This window comes from Rattus norvegicus, chromosome 2, assembly GCF_036323735.1.
Source record: "Rattus norvegicus strain BN/NHsdMcwi chromosome 2, GRCr8, whole genome shotgun sequence".
NCBI lineage: Eukaryota > Metazoa > Chordata > Mammalia > Rodentia > Muridae > Rattus > Rattus norvegicus.
The window spans coordinates 80,928,611-80,953,331 of NC_086020.1; the positions used below are offsets into that span (position 1 = coordinate 80,928,611).

The following is a 24,721-nucleotide window of genomic DNA, read 5'->3' on the forward strand; positions in this document are numbered from 1 at the left end:
TTCTCCAGCCAAGTAGATCTTAATTAGTGCCTGGCACCTGATTCAAGATTTGAACTCGCAGTGAAACGTTTACAGAAGGAGTGTTAAGGGAGCAAGTTGACAGAAGGGCTTTCAGTGGGATGAGGGGAGTGGGATGGAGACAAAGCAAAGTTGGCAGGGTCTCAGAAGCTGGGTGGGTGAGGCGATTCAGCAGCAATTACACTGATGGTTTATTGTATATTTATTGAAGCATTGATCACAGGTAGACCTTTGGGTAACTAGTACATACAATTAAATAGAAAGTCAGAAACACAGAGCTGTAGTCAAACATTATTTAAATGGTATGTATATATTTTACATAGAAATGGGTTTCAGGCAGGTATTTTTTTCTTTTTGTGCTGGGAACTGAACTGAGTATCTCATAATTATAGACAACTACTCTAGTGCTATTGAGCTATCTTCCCAGCTACATAAAAGTACTTTTATACGAGTATGTCATATGCTTCTATTGTATTTATTCTCTTTCCTCATCTTTCTCCCTGATTCCTAGCCTTCTTCATTTTCTCAATTTCACTTCTACTTTCTTAACATGCATGTGTACATGATTTTATATGTCTATGTAAATATCTGTGATTGGCAAAGTAGGTAAAATGTATTTGTCTGCATCTGACTTCTTTCACTAAATATGATCTCTAGTTGAATCAATTTTCTTGCAACCAACATAATTTTATTTTAATGGCTGAAGGAAAAACCCCATTGTGAGTAATGTGCATACGCGTGTGTGTGTGTGTGTGTGTGTGTGTGTGTGTGTGTGTTTGTGGTAGTCTTCATTTGTTAAAAGACTCCTAGATTAGTTCATAATTGTGTTGTTATGAATAGAGCTACAATACAACTTGAAAGTATTTCTGTGATGTGGTAACTTAGAGGCCTCCAGTTATAAACCCAAGAATGCAATAGCTGAGATATACAGTAATTTGATTTGTTTGTTTTTGTTTTTGTTTTCTTTGAGTAAACTCGATACCATTTTTCAGTGTTTGGAGTAATTTGTATTCCAACTAGAAATGTCTGAACACATCCTCGCCAGTTCTTACCATTATTTGTTTTCTTAATGGCAGCTCATTTGACTGTGATAATTGACTCTTAATGGTTCAAGTTCATATTTTCCTGACAGCTAAGGGTGTTGGAAACTTTTCATTTGCTTATTGGCCACTCGTTTGTGTTCTTGTTCTTGTTCTCCTTCTCCTCCTGTTGTTGCTGTTGCTGCTTGTCCTTTTTCAGATTTGTTTATCATCCTGTTTATTGATTGGATTGTTTATTTTTTGATATTTAGATTTTGAATTCTAATATTAAGTCTAGATATTAATTCTCTGATGTATAGCTTGCAAGGGTTTTTTTTTTTTATTCTGTCGTTTTTCCTCTGGCTTGATTAGTTTGTATATGCATATTTAGAAACATGCTATCTTTGTCCTGAATCTTTCATTTTATTTTCTGAACTATTGGAGTTCTTTCAATCTTTCATTCTCTCTTCTTCAATGATCCTTAAGGCTGTGGATGACAGGGCGTGGTATGTATACTCCACTTAGTGATGAACATTCTGTTTTGCTCTCTCTTATTTTCTGCCTATTGGTTAGTTGTGGGTCTGATATTCATGCTAGTCTAGCACCAGTAGGCATGCCTTGTCAGTCTTGTTTTTATTGTAGCTCTCGAGGTTCATGGCTATGTGAGATCGAGGATTGTTTTTCTCTTCCATTAGCCATACTTAGCACATTTCAGTTCTATATAAGATAGCCAGAAGGATGAAGCTTCAAGGTGAGTACCAGCTTGATTTCTCCATGTTCTGAGTGAGGTAACTCAAACCTAGAAAAACAATCTTATATTTTTTCTCATTTGCAGTTGCTGGCTTTGAATCTTCAGATAATTTAATTTAACTTGGAGAACCCACAGGCATTCAGGAAATTATTATGAGGCCATGGGTCTAGGGGAGATGGGAAACTGTATAAAATGTTGAAGTAGAATAAAGGGGTAGGAGGGGTTAAGATGAGGTAGGGAAAGGTAGAGGAAGGGATATGGGGAGGGATAACTAACAATAAATACTTTTCAAACATTAATTTGGAAACCTACTACTAAAGAAGCTCTCTTTAAATATATGCACACGCATATATGCAAATATTGTGTCTCTGTGTGGTGGAAGTGGTGGTTTGAACGAGAGTGGCCCTTATAGTTTCTTATTTTTGAGTACTTAATCCCCAGTTGGTGTAATTGTTTGGGAAGGATTAGGAGGTATGGCCTTGTTGAAGGAACTTGGTCACTGGGAGATAGGCTTTGAGGTTTTAAAATACTTGTTCCATTCTCAATCTCTCTCTCCCTCCCTCCCCCTCCTCCCTCTTTATTTTCCTCTCCTCCTCCTGGTCTCCCTTCCCCTCCCTCTCTCCTTCATTGCTGTGTCTTAAGATGTGATCTTTCTGCTCTCCAGTGGTCTACCATCATATACCCCAGCCCTCTGAAACAGTAAACCAAATTGAACTCTGTCCCAGTTAGGGTTTCTATTGCTGGCCACCCTGGCCATTGTAATTCTTATAAAGGAAAACATTTACTTGAGCTGGCTTACAATTTCTGAGGTTTACTCCATTATCATCATGGCAGTGTGCAGGCAGGCATGGTGCTGGAGGAGCTGAGAGTTCATTCCACAGGCAGCAGAAAGAGACTGTGTGCCATACTGGGTGTAGCTTGAGCATAAGATACCTCAAAGCCCAGCCCCCAGAGTGATACCCCTCCTCCAACAAGATTATAATTACTCCCACAAGGCCACAGCTCCCTAATAGTGCCACCCATTATGGACCAAACACAAGAAGTCTATGGAAGCCATTCCTATTCTGACCACAGCAAACTCCTTCATAAGTTATCTTGCTAACGGAATTTGATCACAGCAATAGAAAAGTAACCAAGACACTCTGTAATGTGTAACAGTGCCCCTATTAGAGTACATAGCCTAACAAATAAAAATTCCAGTGTCAGGAATGGGTTACCTCTCTTGGAGTTGGCCAGTGGGGTCCCATTGACACCTAACATTATAGTCCATTACCAATACTATCTAAAACTTGAGGGTAAGAACCTATTGCTGATGGTACTACATGCTTAACTCACAGAACATGGAGAAATCAAGATAGTACTTATTTGCAGTCTAGGCACACCACAAATTAATTCTGCTGATCATGAACATCCTTTTACCTATTTTCTTCTTTAGTTTCTTTCTTCAAAGTTTTTAACTCTTTTAAAAATTTAATTTAAATATTTTTTTTTACTTCTTCACTTTATAACCCACTCACTGCCCCCTACCTGTTCAGCCCTCCCACAATCCTTTCCCCTTTCCTTCTAATCTGGGTGGGTAGCCCCCCCATCCCCCCAGTTATACTTCTATCCTGACACTTCAAGTCTTTGTGAGGCTAGGCCTTTCCTCCCACTGAGGCCAGACAAGGCAGCCCAGCTAGAAGAACATATTCCACATGTGGGCAACAGCTTTTGGGATAGCCCCTGCTCCAGTTGTCCAGGACCCACTAAAGGTCAATCTGCACATCACCCTACATATGAATGAGTATATGCTCTTTAGTTGGTGTTTCAGTCTCTGAGAGCCCTGAGGGTCCAAGTTAGTTGACCCTGTTGGTCTTCCTGTGGAGTTCACATTCCCTTTGGGAACCACAATCCTTCTTTCTGTTCTTCCACAAGAGTCCCCAAACTCCATACATTGTTTGTCTGCAGGTGGCTGTATCTATCTGAGTTAGCTGCTGGGTGGGGCCTCACAGAGGACAACATGTTCCTGGCTGAATGATTCAGGAATCTGAAGGGGTGAAGGAGAGGCAGAAGGAAAATTGAGATACCCCTGGAATGGCAGGCTACTCAGGGCAGCTTGCCAAATTTTTAAACTTTTTTTTTTTTTTCATTAACTTGAGTATTTCTTATATACATTTCGAGTGTTATTCCCTTTCCCGGTTTCCGGGCAAACATCCCCCTCCCCCCTCGCCTTCCTTATGGGTGTTCCCCTCCCAACCCTCCCACCATTGCCGCCCTCCCCCCATAGACTAGTTCACTGGGGGTTCAGTCTTAGCAGGACCCAGGGCTTCCCCTTCCACTGGTGCTCTTACTAAGATATTCATTGCTACCTATGGGGTCAGAGTCCAGGGTCAGTCCATGTATAGTCTTTAGGTAGTGGCTTAGTCCCTGGAAGCTCTGGTTGCTTGGCATTGTTGTACATATGGGGTCTCGAGCCCCTTCAAGCTCTTCCAGTTCTTTCTCTGATTCCTTCAATAGGGGACCTATTCTCAGTTCAGTGGTTTGCTGCTGGCATTCGACTCTGTATTTGCTGTATTCTGGCTGTGTCTCTCAGGAGCGATCTACATCCGGCTCCTGTCGGTCTGCACTTCTTTGCTTCATCCATCTAGTCCAATTGGGTGGCTGTATATGTATGGGCCAAATGTGGGACAGGCTCTGAATGGGTGTTCCTTCAGTCTCTGTTTTAATCTTTGCCTCTCCCTTCCCTGCCAAGGGTATTCTTTTTCCTCATTTAAAGAAGGAGTGAAGCATTCACATTTTGATCATCCGTCTTGAGTTTCGTTTGTTCTAGGGATCTAGGGTAATTCAAGCATTTGGGCTAATAGCCACTTATCAATGAGTGCATACCATGTATGTCTTTCTGTGATTGGGTTAGTTCACTCAGGATGATATTTTCCAGTTCCAACCATTTGCCTACGAATTTCATAAACTCGTTGTTTTTGATAGCTGAGTAGTATTCCATTGTGTAGATGTACCACATTTTCTGTATCCATTCCTCTGTTGAAGGGCATCTGGGTTCTTTCCATTTTCTGGCTATTATAAATAAGGCTGCGATGAACATAGTGGAGCACGTGTCTCTTTTATATGTTGAGGCATCTTTTGGGTATATGCCCAAGAGAGGTATAGCTGGATCCTCAGGCAGTTCAATGTCCAATTTTCTGAGGAACCTCCAGACTGATTTCCAGAATGGTTTTACCAGTCTGCAATCCCACCAACAATGGAGGAGTGTTCCTCTTTCTCCACAACCTCGCCAGCATCTGCTGTCACCTGAGTTTTTGATCTTAGCCATTCTCACTGGTGTGAGGTGAAATCTCAGGGTTGTTTTGATTTGCATTTCCCTTATGACTAAAGATGTTGAACATTTCTTTAGGTGTTTCTCAGCCATTCGGCATTCCTCAGCTGTGAATTCTTTGTTTAGCTCTGAACCCCATTTTTTAATAGGGTTATTTGTTTCCCTGCGGTCTAACTTCTTGAGTTCTTTGTATATTTTGGATATAAGGCCTCTATCTGTTGTAGGGTTGGTAAAGATCTTTTCCCAATCTGTTGGTTGCCGTTTTGTCCTAACCACAGTGTCCTTTGCCTTACAGAAGCTTTGCAGTTTTATGAGATCCCATTTGTCAATTCTTGATCTTAGAGCATAAGCCATTGGTGTTTTGTTCAGGAAATTTTTTCCAGTGCCCATGTGTTCCAGATGCTTCCCTAGTTTTTCTTCTATTAGTTTGAGTGTGTCTGGTTTGATGTGGAGGTCCTTGATCCACTTCGACTTAAGCTTTGTACAGGGTGATAAGCCTGGATCGATCTGCATTCTTCTACATGTTGCCCTCCAGTTGAACCAGCACCATTTGCTGAAAATGCTATCTTTTTTCCATTGGATGGTTTTGGCTCCTTTGTCAAAAATCAAGTGACCATAGGTGTGTGGGTTCATTTCTGGGTCTTCAATTCTATTCCATTGGTCTATCTGTCTGTCTCTGTACCAATACCATGCAGTTTTTATCACTATTGCTCTGTAATACTGCTTGAGTTCAGGGATAGTGATTCCCCCTGAAGTCCTTTTATTGTTGAGGATAGCTTTAGCTATCCTGGGTTTTTTGTTATTCCAGATGAATTTGCAAATTGTTCTGTCTAACTCTTTGAAGAATTGGATTGGTATTTTGATGGGGATTGCATTGAATCTGTAGATTGCTTTTGGTAAAATGGCCATTTTTACTATATTAATCCTGCCAATCCATGAGCATGGGAGATCTTTCCATCTTCTGAGGTCTTCTTCAATTTCTTTCTTCAGTGTCTTGAAGTTCTTATTGTACAGATCTTTTACTTGCTTGGTTAAAGTCACACCGAGGTACTTTATATTATTTGGGTCTATTATGAAGGGTGTCGTTTCCCTAATTTCTTTCTCGGCTTGTTTCTCTTTTGTATAGAGGAAGGCAACTGATTTATTTGAGTTAATTTTATACCCAGCCACTTTGCTGAAGTTGTTTATCAGCTTTAGTAGTTCTCTGGTGGAACTTTTGGGATCACTTAAATATACTATCATATCATCTGCAAATAGTGATATTTTGACCTCTTCTTTTCCGATCTGTATCCCTTTGATCTCCTTTTGTTGTCTGATTGCTCTGGCTAGAACTTCAAGAACTATATTGAATAAGTAGGGAGAGAGTGGGCAGCCTTGTCTAGTCCCTGATTTTAGTGGGATTGCTTCAAGTTTCTCTCCATTTAGTTTAATGTTAGCAACTGGTTTGCTGTATATGGCTTTTACTATGTTTAGGTATGGGCCTTGAATTCCTATTCTTTCCAGGACTTTTATCATGAAGGGGTGTTGAATTTTGTCAAATGCTTTCTCAGCATCTAATGAAATGATCATGTGGTTCTGTTCTTTCAGTTTGTTTATATAATGGATCACGTTGATGGTTTTCCGTATATTAAACCATCCCTGCATGCCTGGGATGAAGCCTACTTGATCATGGTGGATGATTGTTTTGATGTGCTCTTGAATTCGGTTTGCCAGAATTTTATTGAGTATTTTTGCGTCGATATTCATAAGGGAAATTGGTCTGAAGTTCTCTTTCTTTGTTGTGTCTTTGTGTGGTTTAGGTATAAGAGTAATTGTAGATTCGTAGAAGGAATTCGGTAGGGCTCCATCTGTTTCAATTTTGTGGAATAGTTTGGATAATATTGGTATGAGGTCTTCTATGAAGGTTTGATAGAATTCTGCACTAAACCCATCTGGACCTGGGCTCTTTTTGGTTGGGAGACCTTTAATGACTGCTTCTATTTCCTTAGGAGTTATGGGGTTGTTTAACTGGTTTATCTGTTCCTGATTTAACTTTGATACCTGGTATCTGTCTAGGAAATTGTCCATTTCCTGAAGATTTTCAAATTTTGTTGAATATAGGTTTTTATAGTAAGATCTGATGATTTTTTGAATTTCCTCTGAATCTGTAGTTATGTCTCCCTTTTCATTTCTGATTTTGTTAATTTGGACGCACTCTCTGTGTCCTCTCGTTAGTCTGGCTAAGGGTTTATCTATCTTGTTGATTTTCTCAAAGAACCAACTTTTGGTCCTGTTGATTCTTTCTATGGTCCTTTTTGTTTCTACTTGGTTGATTTCAGCTCTGAGTTTGATTATTTCCTGCCTTCTACTCCTCCTGGGTGTATTTGCTTCTTTTTGTTCTAGAGCTTTTAGGTGTGCTGTCAAGCTGCTGACATATGCTCTTTCCTGTTTCTTTCTGCAGGCACTCAGCGCTATGAGTTTTCCTCTTAGCACAGCTTTCATTGTGTCCCATAAGTTTGAGTATGTTGTATCTTCATTTTCATTAAATTCTAAAAAGTTTTTAATTTCTTTCTTTATTTCTTCCTTGACCAGGTTATCATTGAGTAGAGCATTGTTCAATTTCCACGTATATGTGGGCGTTCTTCCCTTATTGTTATTGAAGACCAGTTTTAGGCTATGGTGGTCCGATAGCACGCATGGGATTATTTCTATCTTTCTGTACCTGTTGAGGCCCGTTTTTTGACCAATTATATGGTCAATTTTGGAGAAAGTACCATGAGGAGCTGAGAAGAAGGTATATCCTTTTGCTTTAGGATAGAGTGTTCTATAAATATCCGTTAAGTCCATTTGGCTCATGACTTCTCTTAGTCTGTCGACATCACTGTTTAATTTCTGTTTCCATGATCTGTCCATTGATGAGAGTGGGGTGTTGAAATCTCCCACTATTATTGTGTGAGGTGCAATGTGTGTTTTGAGCTTTAGTAAGGTTTCTTTTACGTATGTAGGTGCCCTTGTATTTGGGGCATAGATATTTAGGATTGAGAGTTCATCTTGGTGGATTTTTCCTTTGATGAATATGAAGTGTCCTTCCTTATCTTTTTTGATGACTTTTAGTTGGAAATTGATTTTATTTGATATTAGAATGGCTACTCCAGCTTGCTTCTTCTGACCATTTGCTTGGAAAGTTGTTTTCCAGCCTTTCACTCTGAGGTAGTGTCTGTCTTTGTCTCTGAGGTGTGTTTCCTGTAGGCAGCAGAATGCAGGGTCCTCGTTGCGTATCCAGTTTGTTAATCTATGTCTTTTTATTGGGGAGTTGAGGCCATTGATATTGAGAGATATTAAGGAATAGTGATTATTGTTTCCCTTTATATTCATATTTGGATGTGAGGTTATGTTTGTGTGCTTTCATTCTCTTTGTTTTGTTGCCAAGACGATTAGTTTCTTGCTTCTTCTAGGGTATAGCTTGCCTCCTTATGTTGGGCTTTACCATTTATTATCCTTTGTAGTGCTGGATTTGTAGAAAGATATTGTGTAAATTTGGTTTTGTCATGGAATATCTTGGTTTCTCCATCAATGTTAATTGAGAGTTTTGCTGGATACAGTAACCTGGGCTGGCATTTGTGTTCTCTTAGGGTCTGTATGACATCAGTCCAGGATCTTCTGGCCTTCATAGTTTCTGGCGAGAAGTCTGGTGTGATTCTGATAGGTCTCCCTTTATATGTTACTTGACCTTTTTCCCTTACTGCTTTTAATATTCTTTCTTTATTTTGTGCGTTTGGTGTTTTGACAATTATGTGACGGGAGGTGTTTCTTTTCTGGTCCAATCTATTTGGAGTTCTGTAGGCTTCTTGTATGCCTATGGGTATCTCTTTTTTTAGGTTAGGGAAGTTTTCTTCTATGATTTTGTTGAAGATATTTACTGGTCCTTTGAGCTGGGAGTCTTCACTCTCTTCTATACCTATTATCCTTAGGTTTGATCTTCTCATTGAGTCCTGGATTTCCTGTATGTTTTGGACCAGTAGCTTTTTCCGCTTTACATTATCTTTGACAGTTGAGTCAATGATTTCTATGGAATCTTCTGCTCCTGAGATTCTCTCTTCCATCTCTTGTATTCTGTTGGTGAAGCTTGTATCTACAGCTCCTTGTCTCTTCTTTTGGTTTTCTATATCCAGGGTTGTTTCCATGTGTTCTTTCTTGATTGCTTCTATTTCCATTTTTAATTCCTTCATCTGTTTGATTGTGTTTTCCTGGAATTCTTTCAGGGATTTTTGCCATTCCTCTCTGTAGGCCTCTACTTGTTTATTAATGATTTCCTGTGTTTCCCTAAGTGTGTTCATGTCTTTCTTGAAGTCCTCCAGCATCATGATCAAATATGATTTTGAAACTAGATCTTGCTTTTCTGGTGTGTTTGGATATTCCATGTTTGTTTTGGCGGGAGAATTGGGCTCCGATGATGGCATGCAGTCTTGGTTTCTGTTGCTTGGGTTCCTGCGCTTGCCTCTCGCCATCAGATTATCTCTAGTGTTACTTTGTTCTGCTATTTCTGACAGTGGCTAGACTGACCTATAAGCCTGTGTGTCAGGAGTGCTGTAGACCTGTTTTCCTCTCTTTCAGTCAGTTATGGGGACAGTGTGTTCTGCTTTCCGGCGTGTAGTTTTTCCTGTCTACAGGTCTTCAGCTGTTCCTGTGGGCCTGTGTCTTGAGTTCACCAGGCAGCTTTCTTGCAGCAGAAAATTTGGTCTTACCTGTGGTCCCGAGGCTCAGGTTCGCTCGTGGGGTGCTGCCCAGGGGCTCTCTGCAGCGGCAGCAACCAGGGAGACCTGTGCCGCCCCTTCCGGGAGCTTCAGTGCACCAGGGTTCCAGATGGTCTTTGGCTTTTTCCTCTGGCGTCCGAGATGTGTGTGCAGGGAGCAGTCTCTTCTGGTTTCCCAGGCTTGTCTGCCTCTCTGAAGGTTTAGCTCTCCCTCCCACGGGATTTGGGTGCAGAGAACTGTTTATCCGGTCTGTTTCTTTCAGGTTCCGGCGGCGGTGTCTCAGGCGCAGAAGTCCTGCCGCTCCTGGGCCCTCCCCCACGGGAGCCCAGAGGCCTTATACAGTTTCCTCTTGGGCCAGGGATGTGGGCAGGGGTGAGCAGTGTTGGTGGTCTCTTCCGCTCTGCAGCCTCAGGAGTGCCCACCTGACCAGGCGGTTGGGTCTCTCTCTCACCGGGTCTGGGAGCCTAAACTTTTTAATTATAGAGAACTTTTACTTTTTTGGTTAAGTTTATTAATTAATTAATTAATTAATTTATTTGTTTTTACTACTTTTTCCCCCGTTTTTTCTTTATTAACTTGAGTATTTCTTATTTACATTTTGAATGTTATTCCCTTTCCTGGTTTCTGGGCCAACATCCTCCTAACCCCTTCTCTTCCCCTACTATATGGGTGTTCCCCTCCCCATCCTCCCCCCATTACCGCCCTCCCCACAACAATCACGTTCGCTGGGGGTTCAGTCTTAGCAGGACCCAGGGCTTCCCCTTCCACTGGTGATCTTACTAGGATATTCAATGCTACCTATGAGGTCAGAGTCCGGGGTCAGTCCATGTATAGTCTTTAGGTAGTGGCTTAGTCCCTGGAAGCTCTGGTTGGTTCGCATTGTTCTTCATATGGGGTCTTGAGCCCCTTCAAGCTCTTCCAGTCCTTTCTCTGATTCCTTCAACGGGGGTCCCAATCTCAGTTCAGTAGTTTGCTGGTGGCATTCGCCTATGTATTTGCTGTATTCTGGCTGTGTCTCTCAGGAGCCATCTACATCCAGTTCCTGTCGGTCTGCACTTCTTTGCTTCATCCATCTTGTCTAATTGGGTGGCTGTATATGTATGGGCCACATGTGGGGCAGGCTCTGAATGGGTGTTCCTTCTGCCTCTGTTTTAATCTTTGCCTCCCTATTCCCTGCAAAGGGTATTCTTGTTCCCCTTTTAAAGAAGGAGTGAAGCATTCACATTTTGATCATCTGTCTTGAGTTTCATGTGTTCTGTGCATCTAGGGTAATTCAAGCATTTGGGCTAATAGCCACTTATCAATGAGTGCATACCATGTGTGTTTTTCTGTGATTGGGTTACCTCACTCAGGATGATATTTTCCAGTTCCAACCATTTGCCTATGAATTTCATGAAGTCATTGTTTTTGATAGCTGAGTAATATTCCATTGTGTAGATGTACCACATTTTCTGTATCCATTCCTCTGTTGAAGGGCATCTGGGTACTTTCCAGGTTCTGGCTATTATAAATAAGGCTGCGATGAACATAGTGGAGCATGTGTCTTTTTTATATGTTGGGGCATCTTTTGGGTATATGCCCAAGAGAGGTATAGCTGGGTCCTCAGGTAGTTCAATGTCCAATTTTCTGAGGAACCTCCAGACTGATTTCCAGAATGGTTGTACCAGTCTGCAATCCAACCAACAATGGGGGAGTGTTCCTCTTTTTCCACATTCTCGCCAGCATCTGCTGTCACCTGAATTTTTGATCTTAGCCATTCTCACTGGTGTGAGGTGAAATCTCAGGATTGTTTTGATTTGCATTTCCCTTATGACTAAAGATGTTGAACATTTCTTTAGGTATTTCTCAGCCATTCGGCATTCCTCAGCTGTGAATTCTTTGTTTAGCTCTGAACCCCATTTTTAATAGGGTTATTTGTCTCCCTGCAGTCTAACTTCTTGAGTTCTTTTTATATTTTGGATATAAGCCCTTTATCAATTGTAGGATTGGTAAAGATCTTTTCCCAATCTGTTGGTTGCCGTTTTGTCCTAACCACAGTGTCCCTTGCCTTACAGAAGCTTTGCAGTTTTATGAAATTCCAATTTGTCGTTTCTTGATCTTAGAGCATAAGCCATTGGTGTTTTGTTCAGGAAATTTTCTCCATGCCCATGTGTTCGAGATACTTCCCCACTTTTCCTTTTCTTTTTCTTTTTTCCTTTGGCTTTCTATTCTTTTTTTTTTTTATTAACTTGAGTATTTCTTATATACATTTCGAGTGTTATTCCCTTTCCCGGTTTCCAGGTAAACATCCCCCTAATCCCTCCCCTTCTTTATGGGTGTTCCCCTCCAAATCCTCCCCCCATTGCCGCCCTCCCCCCAACAATCTACTTCACTGGGGGTTCAGTCTTAGCAGGACCCCGGGCTTCCCCTTTCACTGGTGCTCTTACTAGGATATTCATTGCTACCTATGAGGTCAGAGTCCAGGGTCAGTCCATGTATAGTCTTTAGGTAGTGGCTTAGTCCCTGGAAGCTCTGGTTGCTTGGCATCGTTGTACATATGGGGTCTCGAGCCCCTTCAAGCTCTTCCAGTTCTGCTGGCATTTGCCTCTGTATTTGCTGTATTCTGGCTGTGTCTCTCAGGAGCGATCTACATCTGGCTCCTGTCAGCCTGTACTTCTTTGCTTCATCCATCTTGTCTAATTGGATGGCTGTATATGTATGGGCCACCTGTGGGGCAGGCTCTGAATGGGTGTTCCTTCTGTGTCTGTTTTAATCTTTGCCTCTCTATTCCCTGCCAATGGTATTATTGCTCCCCTTTTAAAGAAGGAGTGAAGCATTCACATTTTGATCATGTGTCTTGAGTTTCATTTGTTCTAGGCATCTAGGGTAATTCAAGCATTTGGGCTAATAGCCACTTATCAATGAGTGCATACCATGTGTGTTTTTCTGTGATTGGGTACCTCACTCAGGATGATATATTCCAGTTCCAACCATTTGCCTACGAATTTCATAAAGTCATTGTTTTTGATAGCTGAGTAATATTCCATTGTGTAGATGTACCACATTTTCTGTATCCATTCCTCTGTTGAAGGGCATCTGGATTCTTTCCAGCTTCTGGCTATTATAAATAAGGCTGCAATGAACATAATGGAGCACATGTCTTTTTTATATGTTGGGGCATCTTGTGGGTGTATGCCCAAGAGAGGTATAGCTGCATCCTCAGGTGGTTCAATGTCCAATTTTCTGAGGAACCTCCAGACTGATTTCCAGAATGGTTGTACCAGTCTGCAATCCCACCAACAATGGAGGAGTGTTCCTCTTCCTCCGCATCCTCGCCAGCATCTGCTGTCATTTGAGTTTTTGATCTCAGCCATTCTCACTGGTGTGAGGTGAAATCTCAGGGTTGTTTTGATTTGCATTTCCCTTATGACTAAAGATGTTGAACATTTCTTTAGGTGTTTCTCAGCCATTCGGCATTCCCCAGCTGTGAATTATTTGTTTAGCTCTGAACCCCATTTTTTAATAGGATTATTTGTCTCCCTGTGGTCTAACTTCTTGAGTTCTTTGTATAGTTTGGATATAAGGCCTCTATCAGTTGTAGGATTGGTAAAGATATTTTCCCAATCTTTTGGTTGCCGTTTTGTCCTATCCACAGTGTCCTTTGACTCACAGAAGCTTTGCAGTTTTATGAGATCCCATTTGTCGATTCTTGATCTTAGAGCATAAGCCATTGGTGTTTTGTTCAGGAAATTTTTTCCAGTGCCCATGTGTTCCAGATGCTTCCCTAGTTTTTCTTCTATTGTTTGAGTGTATCTGGATTGATGTGGAGGTCCTTGATCCACTTGGACTTAAGCTTTGTACAGGGTGATAAGCATGGATCGATCTGCATTCTTCTACATGTTGACCTCCAGTTGAACCAGCACAATTTGCTGAAAATGCTATCTTTTTTCCATTGGATGGTTTTGGCTCCTTTGTCAAAAATCAAGTGACCATAGGTTTCTGGGTTCATTTCTGGGTCTTCAATTCTATTCCATTGTTCTATCTGTCTGTCTCTGTACCAATACCATGCAGTTTTTATCACTATTGCTCTGTAATACTGCTTGAGTTCAGGGATAGTGATTCCCCCTGAAGTCCTTTTATTGTTCAGGATAGTTTTAGCTATCCTGGGTTTTTTGTTATTCCAGATGAATTTGCAAATTGTTCTGTCTAACTCTTTGAAGAATTGGATTGGTATTTTGATGGGGATTGCATTGAATCTGTAGATAGCTTTCGGTAACATGGCCATTTTTACTATATTAATCCTGCCAATCCATGAGCATGGGAGATCTTTCCATCTTCTGAGGTCTTCTTCAATTTCTTTCTTCAGGGTCTTGAAGTTCTTATTGTAAAGATCTTTTACTTGCTTGGTTAAAGTCACACCGAGGTACTTTATATTGTTTGGGTCTATTATGAAGGGTGTCGTTTCCCTAATTTCTTTCTCGGCTTGTTTCTCTTTTGTGTAGAGGAAGGCTACTGATTTATTTGAGTTAATTTTATACCCAGCCACTTTGCTGAAGTTGTTTATCAGCTTTAGTAGTTCTCTGGTGGAACTTTTGGCATCACTTAAATATACTATCATATCATCTGCAAATAGTGATATTTTGACTTCTTCTTTTCCGATCTGTATCCCCTTGACCTCCTTTTGTTGTGTGATTACTCTGGCTAGAACTTCAAGAACTATATTGAATAAGTAGGGAGAGAGTGGGCAGCCTTGTCTAGTCCCTGATTTTAGTGGGATTGCTTCACGTTTCTCTCCAGTTAGTTTAATGTTAGCAACTGGTTTGCTGTATATGGCTTTTACTATGTTTAGGTATGGGCCTTGAATTCCTATTCTTTCCCGGACTTTTATCATGAAGGGGTGTTGAATATTGTCAAATGCTTTCTCAGCATCTAATGAAATGATCATGTGGTTTTGTTCTTTCAGTTTGTTTATATAATGGATCACATTGATGTTTTTCTGTATATTAAACCATCCCTGCATGCCTGGGATGAAGCCTACTTGATCATGGTGGATGATTGTTTTGATGTGCTCTTGAATTCGGTTTGCCAGAATTTTATTGAGTATTTTTGCGTCGATATTCATAAGGGAAATTGGTCTGAAGTTCTCTTTCTTTGTTGGGTCTTTGTGTGGTTTAGGTATTAGAGTAATTGTGGCTTCATAGAAGGAATTCGGTAGTGCTCCATCTATTTCAATTTTGTGGAATAGTTTGGATAGTATTGGTATGAGTTCTTCTATGAAAGTCTGATAGAATTCTGCATTAAACCAGTTTGGACCTGGGCTCTTTTTGGTTGGGAGAACTTTAATGACTGCTTCTATTTCCATTGGAGTTATGGGGTTGTTTAACTGGTTTATCTGTTCCTGATTTAACTTGGTACCTGGTATCTGTCTAGGAAATTGTCCATTTCCTGCAGATTTTCAAGTTTTGTTGAAAATAGGCTTTTGTAGTAGGATCCGATGATTTTTTGAATTTCCTCTGATTCTCTAGTTATGTCTCCCTTTTCATTTCTGATTTTGTTAATTTGGACACACTCTGTCTGTCCTCTCATTAGTCTGGCTAAGGGTTTATCTATCTTGTTGATTTTCTCAAAGAACCACCTTTTGGTTCTGTTGATTCTTTCTATTGTCCTTTGTGTTTCTACTTGGTTGATTTCAGCTCTGAGTTTGATTATTTCCTGCCTTCTACTCCTCCTGGGTGTATTTGCTTCTTTTTGCTATAGAGCTTTTAGGTGTGCTGTCAAGCTGCTGACATATGCTCTTTCCTGTTTCTTTCTGCAGGCACTCAGAGCTATGAGTTTTCATGTTAGCACAGCTTTCATTGTGTCCCATAAGTTTGGGTATGTTGTACCTTCATTTTCATAAAATTCTAAGAAGTCTTTAATTTCTCTCCTTATTTCTTCCTTGACCAGGTTATTGTTGAGTAGAGCATTGTTCAACTTACATGTATATGTGGGCGTTTTCCCTTATTTTTATTGAAGACCAGCTTTAGGCCGTGGTGGTCTAATAGGACGCATGGGATTATTTCTATCTTTCTGTACCTGTTGAGTCCCGTTTTTTGACCAATTATATGGCCAATTTTGGAGAAAGTACCGTGAGGAGCTGAGAAGAATGTATATCCTTTTGCTTTAGGATAGAATGTTCTATAAATATCTGTTAAGTCCATTTGGCTCATGACTTCTCTTAGTCTGTCTATGTCTCTGTTTAATTTCTGTTTCCATGATCTGTCCATTGATGAAAGTGAGGTGTTCAAATCTCCTACTATTATTGTGTGAGGTACAATGTGTATTTTGAGCTTTAGTAAGATTTCTTTTACATATGTAGGTGCCCTTGTATTTGGGGCATAGGTATTTAGGATTGAGAGTTCATCTTGGTGGATTTTTCCTTTGATGAATATGAAGTGTCCTTCCTTATCTTTTTTGATGACTTTTAGTTGAAAATTGATTTTATTTGATATTAGACTGGCTACTCCAGCTTGCTTCTTCTGACCATTTGCTTGGAAGATTCTTTTCCACCCTTTCACTCTGAGGTAGTGTTTGTCTTTGTCTCTGAGGTGTGTTTCATGGAGACAGCAGAATGCAGGGTCCTCATTGCATTTCCAGTTTGTTAATCTATGTCTTTTTATTGTGGAGTTGATGCCATTGATGTTGAGAGATATTAAGGAATAGTAATTCTTGCTTCCTGTTATATTCATAATTGTATGTGAGATTATGTTTGTATGCTTTTATTCTCTTTGTTTTGTTGCCAAGATGATTAGTTTCTTGCTTTTTCTAGGGTGTAGCTTGCCTCCTTATATTGGAGTTTACCATTTATTATCCTTTGTAGCGCTGGATTTGTAGAAAGATATTGTGTAAATTTGGTTTTGTCATGGAATATCTTGGTTTCTCAATCTATGTTAATTGAGTTTTGCAGGATAAGGTAACCTGGGCTTGCATTCGTCTTCTCTTAGGGTCTGTATGACATCTGTCCAGGATCTTCTGGCTTTCATAGTCTCTGGCGAGAAGTCTGGTATGATTCTGATAGGTCTGCCTTTATTTGTTACTCAACCTTTTTCCCTAGTGCTTTTAATATTCTTTCCTTATTTTGTGCATTTGGTGTTTTGACTATTATGTGACGGGAGGAGTTTCTTTTCTGGTCCAATCTATTTGCAATTCTGTAGGCTTCTTGTATGCTTATGGGCATCTCTTTCTTTAGGTTAGGGAAGTTTTCTTCTATGACTTTGTTGAAGATATTTGCTGGTTCTTTGAGCTGGGAGTCCTCACTCTCTTCTATACCTATTATCCTTAGGTTTGATCTTCTCATTGAGTCCTGGATTTCTTGTATGTTTTGGACCAGTAGTTTTTTCTGCTTTACATTATCTTTGACAGTTGTGTCGATGATTTCTATGGAATCTTCTGCTCCTGAGATTCTCTCTTCTATCTCTTATATTCTGTTGGTGATGCTTGTATCGGTGGCTCCTTGTCTCTTCCTTTGGTTTTCTATATCCAGGGTTGTTTCTCTGTGTTCTTTCTTGACTGTTTCTATTTCCATTTTTAAATCCTTCAACTGTTTGGTTGTGTTTTCCTGGAATTCTTTCAGGGATTTTTGTGATTCCTCTCTGTAGGCTTCTACTTGTTTATTTATGTTTTCCTGAGTTTCTCTAAGGGAGTTCTTCATGTCTTTCTTGAAGTCCTCCAGCATCATGATCAAATATGATTTTGAATCTAGATCTTGCTTTTCTGGTGTGTTTGGATATTCAGTGTTTGCTTTGGTGGGAGAATTGGGCTCTGATGATGCCATGTATTCTTGGTTTCTGTTGCTTGGGTTCATGTGCTTGCCTCTTGCCATCAGATTATCTCTGGTGTTACTTTGTTCTGCTATTTCTGACAGTGACTAGACTGTCCTATAAGCCTGTGTGTCAGGAGTGCTGTAGACCTGTTTTCCTGTTTTCTTTCAGCCAGTTATGGGAACAGAGTATTCTTCCTTTGGGTGTGTAGTTTTTCCTGTCTACATGTCTTCAGCTGTTCCTGTGGGCCTGTGTCCTGAGTTCACCAGGCAGGTCACTTGGAGCAGAAAAGTTGGTCTTACCTGTGGTCCCGAGGCTCAAGTTTGCTTGTGGGGTATTGCTTATGAGCTCTCCATGAGGGCAGCAAGCAGGAGGACCTGTGCCGCCCTTTACGGGAGCCCCCGTGTACCAGGGTCCCAGGTGGCATCTGATGTTTTCCTCTGGAATCAGAAATGTGGGCAGAGTGTAGTCTCTTCTGGCTTCCCAGGTGTGTTTGCCTCTCTGAAGGTTTAGCTCTCCCTACTTGGCATTTGGGTGCAGAGAACTGTTGATTCAGTCCCTTCAGGTTCTGGTGGTGTCTGGGGCACAGGGGACCTCCAGCTCCACTGCCCCTATATACTGTTTCCCAGAGGCCGTATACAGTTTCCTCTTGGGCCAGGGATGTGGACAGGGGTGGGCAATATTGGTGGTCTCTTCTGCTCTGCAGTCTCAGGAGTGCCCACCTGTCTGGGTGGTGAGCTCTCTCTCTCACGGGGTTTGGGAGCAGTGAGCTGAGGGTGGGGATTAGTGAGGTTGGGAATCCAGCTAAAAACCAGAAGTGTCCTGTCCTAGAGGAATTTTGCCTCTGTGTGTCCTGAGACCACCAGTCAGGTAGCTTGGAGCAGAAAAGTTGGTCTTACCTGAGGTCCCACGGCTCAAGTTTGCTTGTGGGTGTTGCTTTTGAGCTCTCCATGAGGGCAGCAACCAGGAGGACTTGCGTAGCCCTTTGTGGGAGCCCCTGTGTACCAGGGTCCCAGATGGCGTTTGGTGTTTTCCTCTGGAGTCAGAAATGTGGGCAGAGTGTAGTCTCTTCTGGCTTCCCAGGTGTGTCTGCCTCTCTGAAGGTTTAGCTCTCCCTACTTGGCATTTGGGTGCAGAGAACTGTTCATCTGGTCCCTTCAGGTTCCGGCGGTGTCTCGGGCGCAGGGGACCTGCAGCTCCAGTGCCCCTGTCTACTGTTTCCCAGAGGCCGTATTTCGGTTAGGTTTATTATAATGTATTTCTTTCCCCCCTTTTTCCCAATTTTTGAGGTTTTTTTATGACATATTTTAATCTTAAAACAGATAGCATTCTTCATAGAAAAGCAAAGGATCGCTTTCATTTACTTTGCTTATGCAATTATTTTTTCTATTGTTTGCACCTTAGTTAGGGTTACTATTGCTATGGTGACACACCATAACAAAAAGAAAAGGGTTTATTAGGTCTACACTTCCATATCACTGTTCAGCATCAAAGGAAAGTTAGCAAGACAGAAACATGTAGGCAGGCTACAGAACACGTAGAGGCTACGGAAGAATGCTGCTACTGTCTTGTTTCCCATGGCTTTCCCAGTCTTTCTTAAAGAATCTAGGAATCCCAGACCTGAAATGACCCCACAAAATTGACTGAGACCTCCCATATCAATCACTAATTAAGAAAATGCTCTATAGTCTTTCTTTACAGCCTGATTTTATAGATAGGTTTTCTGAATTGACACAAAACTAGCCAGCACAACACAGCACAAAATATCACACATGAATATGTTTTTCTCAGTATCAAATATATCTTCTTTCTCCAACTTCTCCCATATAAGCCCCATTAGTTTATCTTCCCAACTTCAACTACTCGTTTTAAATCCACTGAGTCCACTTAGTGCTACCTGAGCGCAGGGCTATGTTTGCGGGTAGTCTACTACAGATTATGTCCAAAGTAAGCTGACTTTCCCTCTCCTACCAGCCATCAATTGACAATGGATGGATATAGAAATAAATTGTATCTTAAATACATTTATAGCCATCATGAGACTCTCTCCCTTCATCATAGAAGTTTCTTTTGCAGTACGTAAGAGACTTAAGGTTAAGGTATAAATACAGAATAGAGAGCTCTTTCAACCAGAAGCGGCAGACCCTTAACAGACACTGTCTCTATTAATGTCTTTACCTTAGAGTTCCAAAAATCAAGAGCTGTGATAAACGAATTTCTATAATTTTCAAGGAGACTTTGACCCAGCAACGTTAGTCTATTAGAGTGACACAAATAGCCTGGGACAAGATGTAATACTCTTTCACTACTGGTTTTTATTCATCTCTAAGATGACTTAGCTTTTGTGGTGTTCTAAATTTTTCTTACCTGTTGAATTTTATGGTAGAGTGGAATAACTGGTACTCTTTAATTATGAACATCTTTCATTTAGAAAGAAAGTATTAGTATAAAAATTGAAATTTACAGTTTCCTCCAAGGCAAAATGTAGACAAAAATGTAATCCTTGATCATCTGAGAATTTATTTTGAAATTTTTCCTTTCTCAGCTGTTTTATTAAAGAATCTATTTAATCCACAGTCATGTTATTAAAATCATTTTTTTCTCTCAACATACATTCATTATTTGTGTTTAATTGTACATTTTTGGAGCAGGCAAGATAGCCACAGCATAGTTGCTCTCTACTAAACATTGAGTAATGTTCCAACCTATAAGGCTCACTCATTCATTTCCAAGAATTGTCTTTATTTTAAACTCACTGGCAGGTACCTTATTTTTCCCATTTTGCAGGAAAATGGGCAGTTGTCATGGAAATTGGTGAGGCATTCATTGCTATTATCATTAGGTCTTTAGCTTCTCCTTGGCATTACAACAAGCAGTTTTCACTTTATGAGCTAATATTTCCATTCAAATAGCTTCAAGGCCCCATTTACCTTATTATAGATGGACTAAAATCGATCTGGCAAAGGGACACAATTCAACAGTACACGATGTCTAGATTAAGTAGAGTATGGACCAATAAATATCTCGAGCATTATGTGTTTATACCATGCTCTGTAAAACAAAGAATTTTAATGTAACCTTGGGCTTTTCCATTCATGCCCCGGTTTCCAAATAATGACTTGGAGGCTTATTTACTTATAAATAAGTGCCTAGGTTGGCTTGTTTCCTGACTAGCTCATAACTTATGTAATCCATTTCAACTCTTCTATGTCTGCCACGAGGCTGGTTACTTCTCCTCAGTGTTATGTGTCTGATTTCCTCAGGGTCCAAGGTGAATCTCTAGCTCTTGACTTTCCAGAGTTCTTGCCTTGTTACCGGAACACACACCTTCTATTTCCTGCCTTTTGTTAGTAAGCCATCAGCTTTATATTGAGAGGCGATTCTTCCTCAAAGTACATAGATGTTATTCCTACATTTTAAGATGGCCAAGCGGGTTCCCTTTATGAACATTTCCCTGAAATGCTTTGATGAAAATATTAGATAACATATTTTATTATTTGAAAGACCCCCTAATGTTTTCTTTGACATAAAATATGATTTTTACCTGCTGATGTTTTTTGAAGTGGTAGCAGGTGTCATTTATTGTTGATTGCTAAACATTATGTGTGTGTATGTCAGTTATTCCCCAAAAGACAGGCTTTAGTAACAAGCAGAAATTTTTGTTTTTGTTAGATTATCCAATGTGACATAGCCTCTAGGATGTGGTCAAAATCGATATAATCTGTTTATAGAAGAAAATCCTTCAAATATATCTTATATTTATCTGTAGACAATCTATATATTTAAAGGTAGCCTATACCAGTATAAAGCCATTCTTAATATTGGGAAGAGCTGTTCTGTGACCTGTCATGTCTTCAGTTTTAGTTTATATACTTACAGAACTATACTTAGGATACATTGTTACATTTTAAAATTTGGAAGGTGAATGAGCTCCAGGTAGACAAGATAGCTGGTCTGGGATGTTGGCCAGGTTAATTAGTTTAGAATCCAGCATTAACTTGTTTCCAAAGCTATAATGCTGATATTTGATTGATTTTTTTCTATAATCATCTCTTCACTTAAGCCACATCCAATAGAAATAGTTATTTAATGAATTATTTTAAAGTAATGGAGAAAAGCTAGCAACTTTTTATGTTTAATTTTATAGGCGGTGCCTCATTGGATCTTAAAGCCTGTCCTCATAAACCATCAAAATGGATCCTTGACATGACTTGGCTGAATTTGGTGGAACTTAGCAAACTTAAACAGTTTTCAGACATCCTCGATCAGGTAACATGTTCTTTGAGTGTATTTAAGCTGCTGTCATGGTGAGCAGCTTTCAGACCCATTGCTGCAGCGTTTGTGGGAGAGAGATGCTTCCCACACTGTCAGTCTTAGAGGGTATTGCATGCCTTTGATATTTGGGCTTCCTGCAGCTTATCCACAGTCTGAAAGCAACAGCTCTCATTGAAGGCCAGCTACTCAGGAAGAAGTGTGCCCAGGAAGTTTAATAAGAATTGTTTCAGCATTGTCACTATCATCACTGAAGGTCTACATACAGGTCTATATGCAGGAAGGGCTATACAGAGGAAGACTGATAGCTCGGATTTGATAGAATAACTATGTGCATTCATAATTATACACGTGTGCTCTCTTTAGAGATTAAATAGAAGTGTAAACAATCCTTTCTACTAAACTTCCTTGTCCTTGTCTCTCTCTTTTCTCTTCCTCTGCTCTTACTCCTGGTTTTATTTCAGTTATTTATCAGGTCTGAAACTCATGCTAACATTTGTGTCTTTATCTATAGATTTCAGTGTTCTTTAAATCATTTAGTTGCCCAAAATCTATGTATGTACTGGAATCATAAAATTTGAGTGTAGGACAAGGCTGGAAGGAGATATTTTTCAATATATGGTGGCCTTAGAGAATTAAGATTAACAGCATAATTCACCCCCCATGGGGCAGATTGAAGGGGATATGGCTGATTGTTTCTGACCAGGAAGTGTCTTGAGATGGGTTTTTAACTTCTAACATTCACGTTCACCAGGCACATGAATTCTGATTTATTTTATACCTTGGCTCATAACTGGTGTTATTACTAACCAGTAATTTGTGTATAGTCAATTGTTTTGGGTAAAATAACTCATTTTTTGAGTTATTAATGTACTCTAGTACTGTAGTTTATTCTTCCAGCAGAACACACCAGGAATCATCCCTGGATCATTCTGGTCAGAGATAACCGCTTTTGAGAGAGTGTGTCATGCCTGAAATCCTGCCCCATCATACAACAGAATATTTCATGCATCATGAAAAGCAGATTTTTTTCTAATATGATAATTTCTAAATGCAAACCCAGGACATTCTTCCTTTCATTAAACTAGGAAGTAGCCTTGGGGCTTTCATCAAGTGGATTATCAGAAGATATATGAGTGTGTTAGTTTATAGATGTGATTTGTTTGTTTGACGCTTTTGATGTTCTTGCCTCTGTAAGTCTGGTGTCCTATTGGTACCTAACTCCAGAGGGTAATGCTCCGTGTGCTTTGCCAAGTGCTTACAAGCAGCAGGTCTCTGATCATCTGTGTGATGATGATATTAAATATAATATCTCAAATTACTTTAGGTCGATAGAATATTGATCCCAAACCGGTTTATTCAATAACAAATATGTATTAAGTGCCTTCCTTTGTGTCAGAAGTGGTCCTAGGAAATGAGAAAACATGAATGAATGGGGCCTAATTATAAGAGGATTTTTATGGAGCGAATAAGACTTCCTCAAGATAATGAAAATGAGACTCCATTGATTTTTCTTTCCTTATAAATTTATTACTGTAAAGGCAGAGGTGAAATCAAGTATTTCAGGACTCCTCCTCCCTTGGCAGCTAGCTATAGACCGGTGCTAACCTAGACTGATTTTGGAATAAGTCGTCTGTGATCTTATACAGTCAGACATTGTTCCTAGGATATAAAGCTTAAACGTAGTGAAAGTAGCTTACATATGCCTAGAATGGTCAGAAAGTTTGACGGAAAATGACCATGAAAAATCACTGAAAGACTTTTGTGGGACATGACACACTTCTTAACCCATGGTGTTTTCAGATATCAAGGAACGAAAAATTGTGGAGAATTTGGTTTGACAAAGAAAACCCAGAAGAGGAGCCACTTCCTAATGCCTACGATAAATCTCTTGACTGCTTTAGACGCCTCCTTCTTATTAGGTCCTGGTGTCCCGACAGAACCATTGCCCAGGTAAAATATGTATTAAAAGGAAAGAACAGAGAAGGTTCTAAAGGAGAAGTTTCCTTTAAATTTAAAGAAGTATTTTGAATGTGATTATCAACCAGAATTTCCTTGTGGGCTTCTAAGCAATTTCCTAGTGAGACAAATGTGATAAATGGAGACGCAAACAACAAATGAAGTACTGAGGTGCACACTTCCCTAAGTGATTTATTAAACCCCCTTGGTCCTGTGGTAAAACAAAAGCAAATGAGAAAATCATGATTCTGAGCTTGGCATGTAAGAATAACATAAAAGTAATGTATTATTCTCATGTATCATTTTATAATAACTCAGAAATGATATAGCTGCTCTATTTTCCTAGCTGTAAATCAGCTTTCATATAAGCAAGAAAACCACAGAAGCAGCAAGAGAGCCATCTAGCAGGACAGACATGGCTCACCCCTAGAGAATGCCACAGCTCTAGGTGAGAGGAATGAGGCTGTCCTAAAACCAAATTCTGCAAATGGCTTAACTATGAACTCTTATCCCCAAAAGAAGTCTTTTCTCCAAGACTTTTTATATTCTGGTCTTACACAAGAGGCATTCCCCAACTGAAAACGTACAGGTCTTGCTTTCACAATTACATCTTTACACAATTCAGTACAGGCAGACTCGTTAATGGCTTTCATAAAGCAACCATAGAGTGAAACCTGCTAGACTCTGTATTCACCTTAGTGTCTGTAGGGAGGGTTACAGAATGTAGACGTTAACTACCTCCAACTCGACTCAGGTACCTTGGATCATAAGAGTAGCGGGATCCTTATTGAGAAAATAAAAATGAGTTTGGTCATGTAAGGCATTGAGGTCACCCTGTTACTCACTTTCCCCTTTCAACTTTATCGTTTTTACTCTGCCCC

General features: G+C 40.1%; 1 protein-coding gene across 3 annotated transcripts in view; it reads left to right on the forward strand.

The window, feature by feature from the left end:
• Positions 1–24,721, forward strand: part of Dnah5 (dynein, axonemal, heavy chain 5) — a 317,737-nt gene that overhangs the window by 260,429 nt on the left and 32,587 nt on the right. For all 3 annotated transcript variants that reach the window (XM_039103563.2, XM_063281529.1, NM_001419569.1), the window contains 2 exons: positions 21,757–21,878; positions 23,685–23,834. In XM_039103563.2, coding sequence (XP_038959491.1) covers positions 21,757–21,878; positions 23,685–23,834 — 272 coding nt within the window. The remainder of the gene's footprint in view (positions 1–21,756; positions 21,879–23,684; positions 23,835–24,721) is intronic.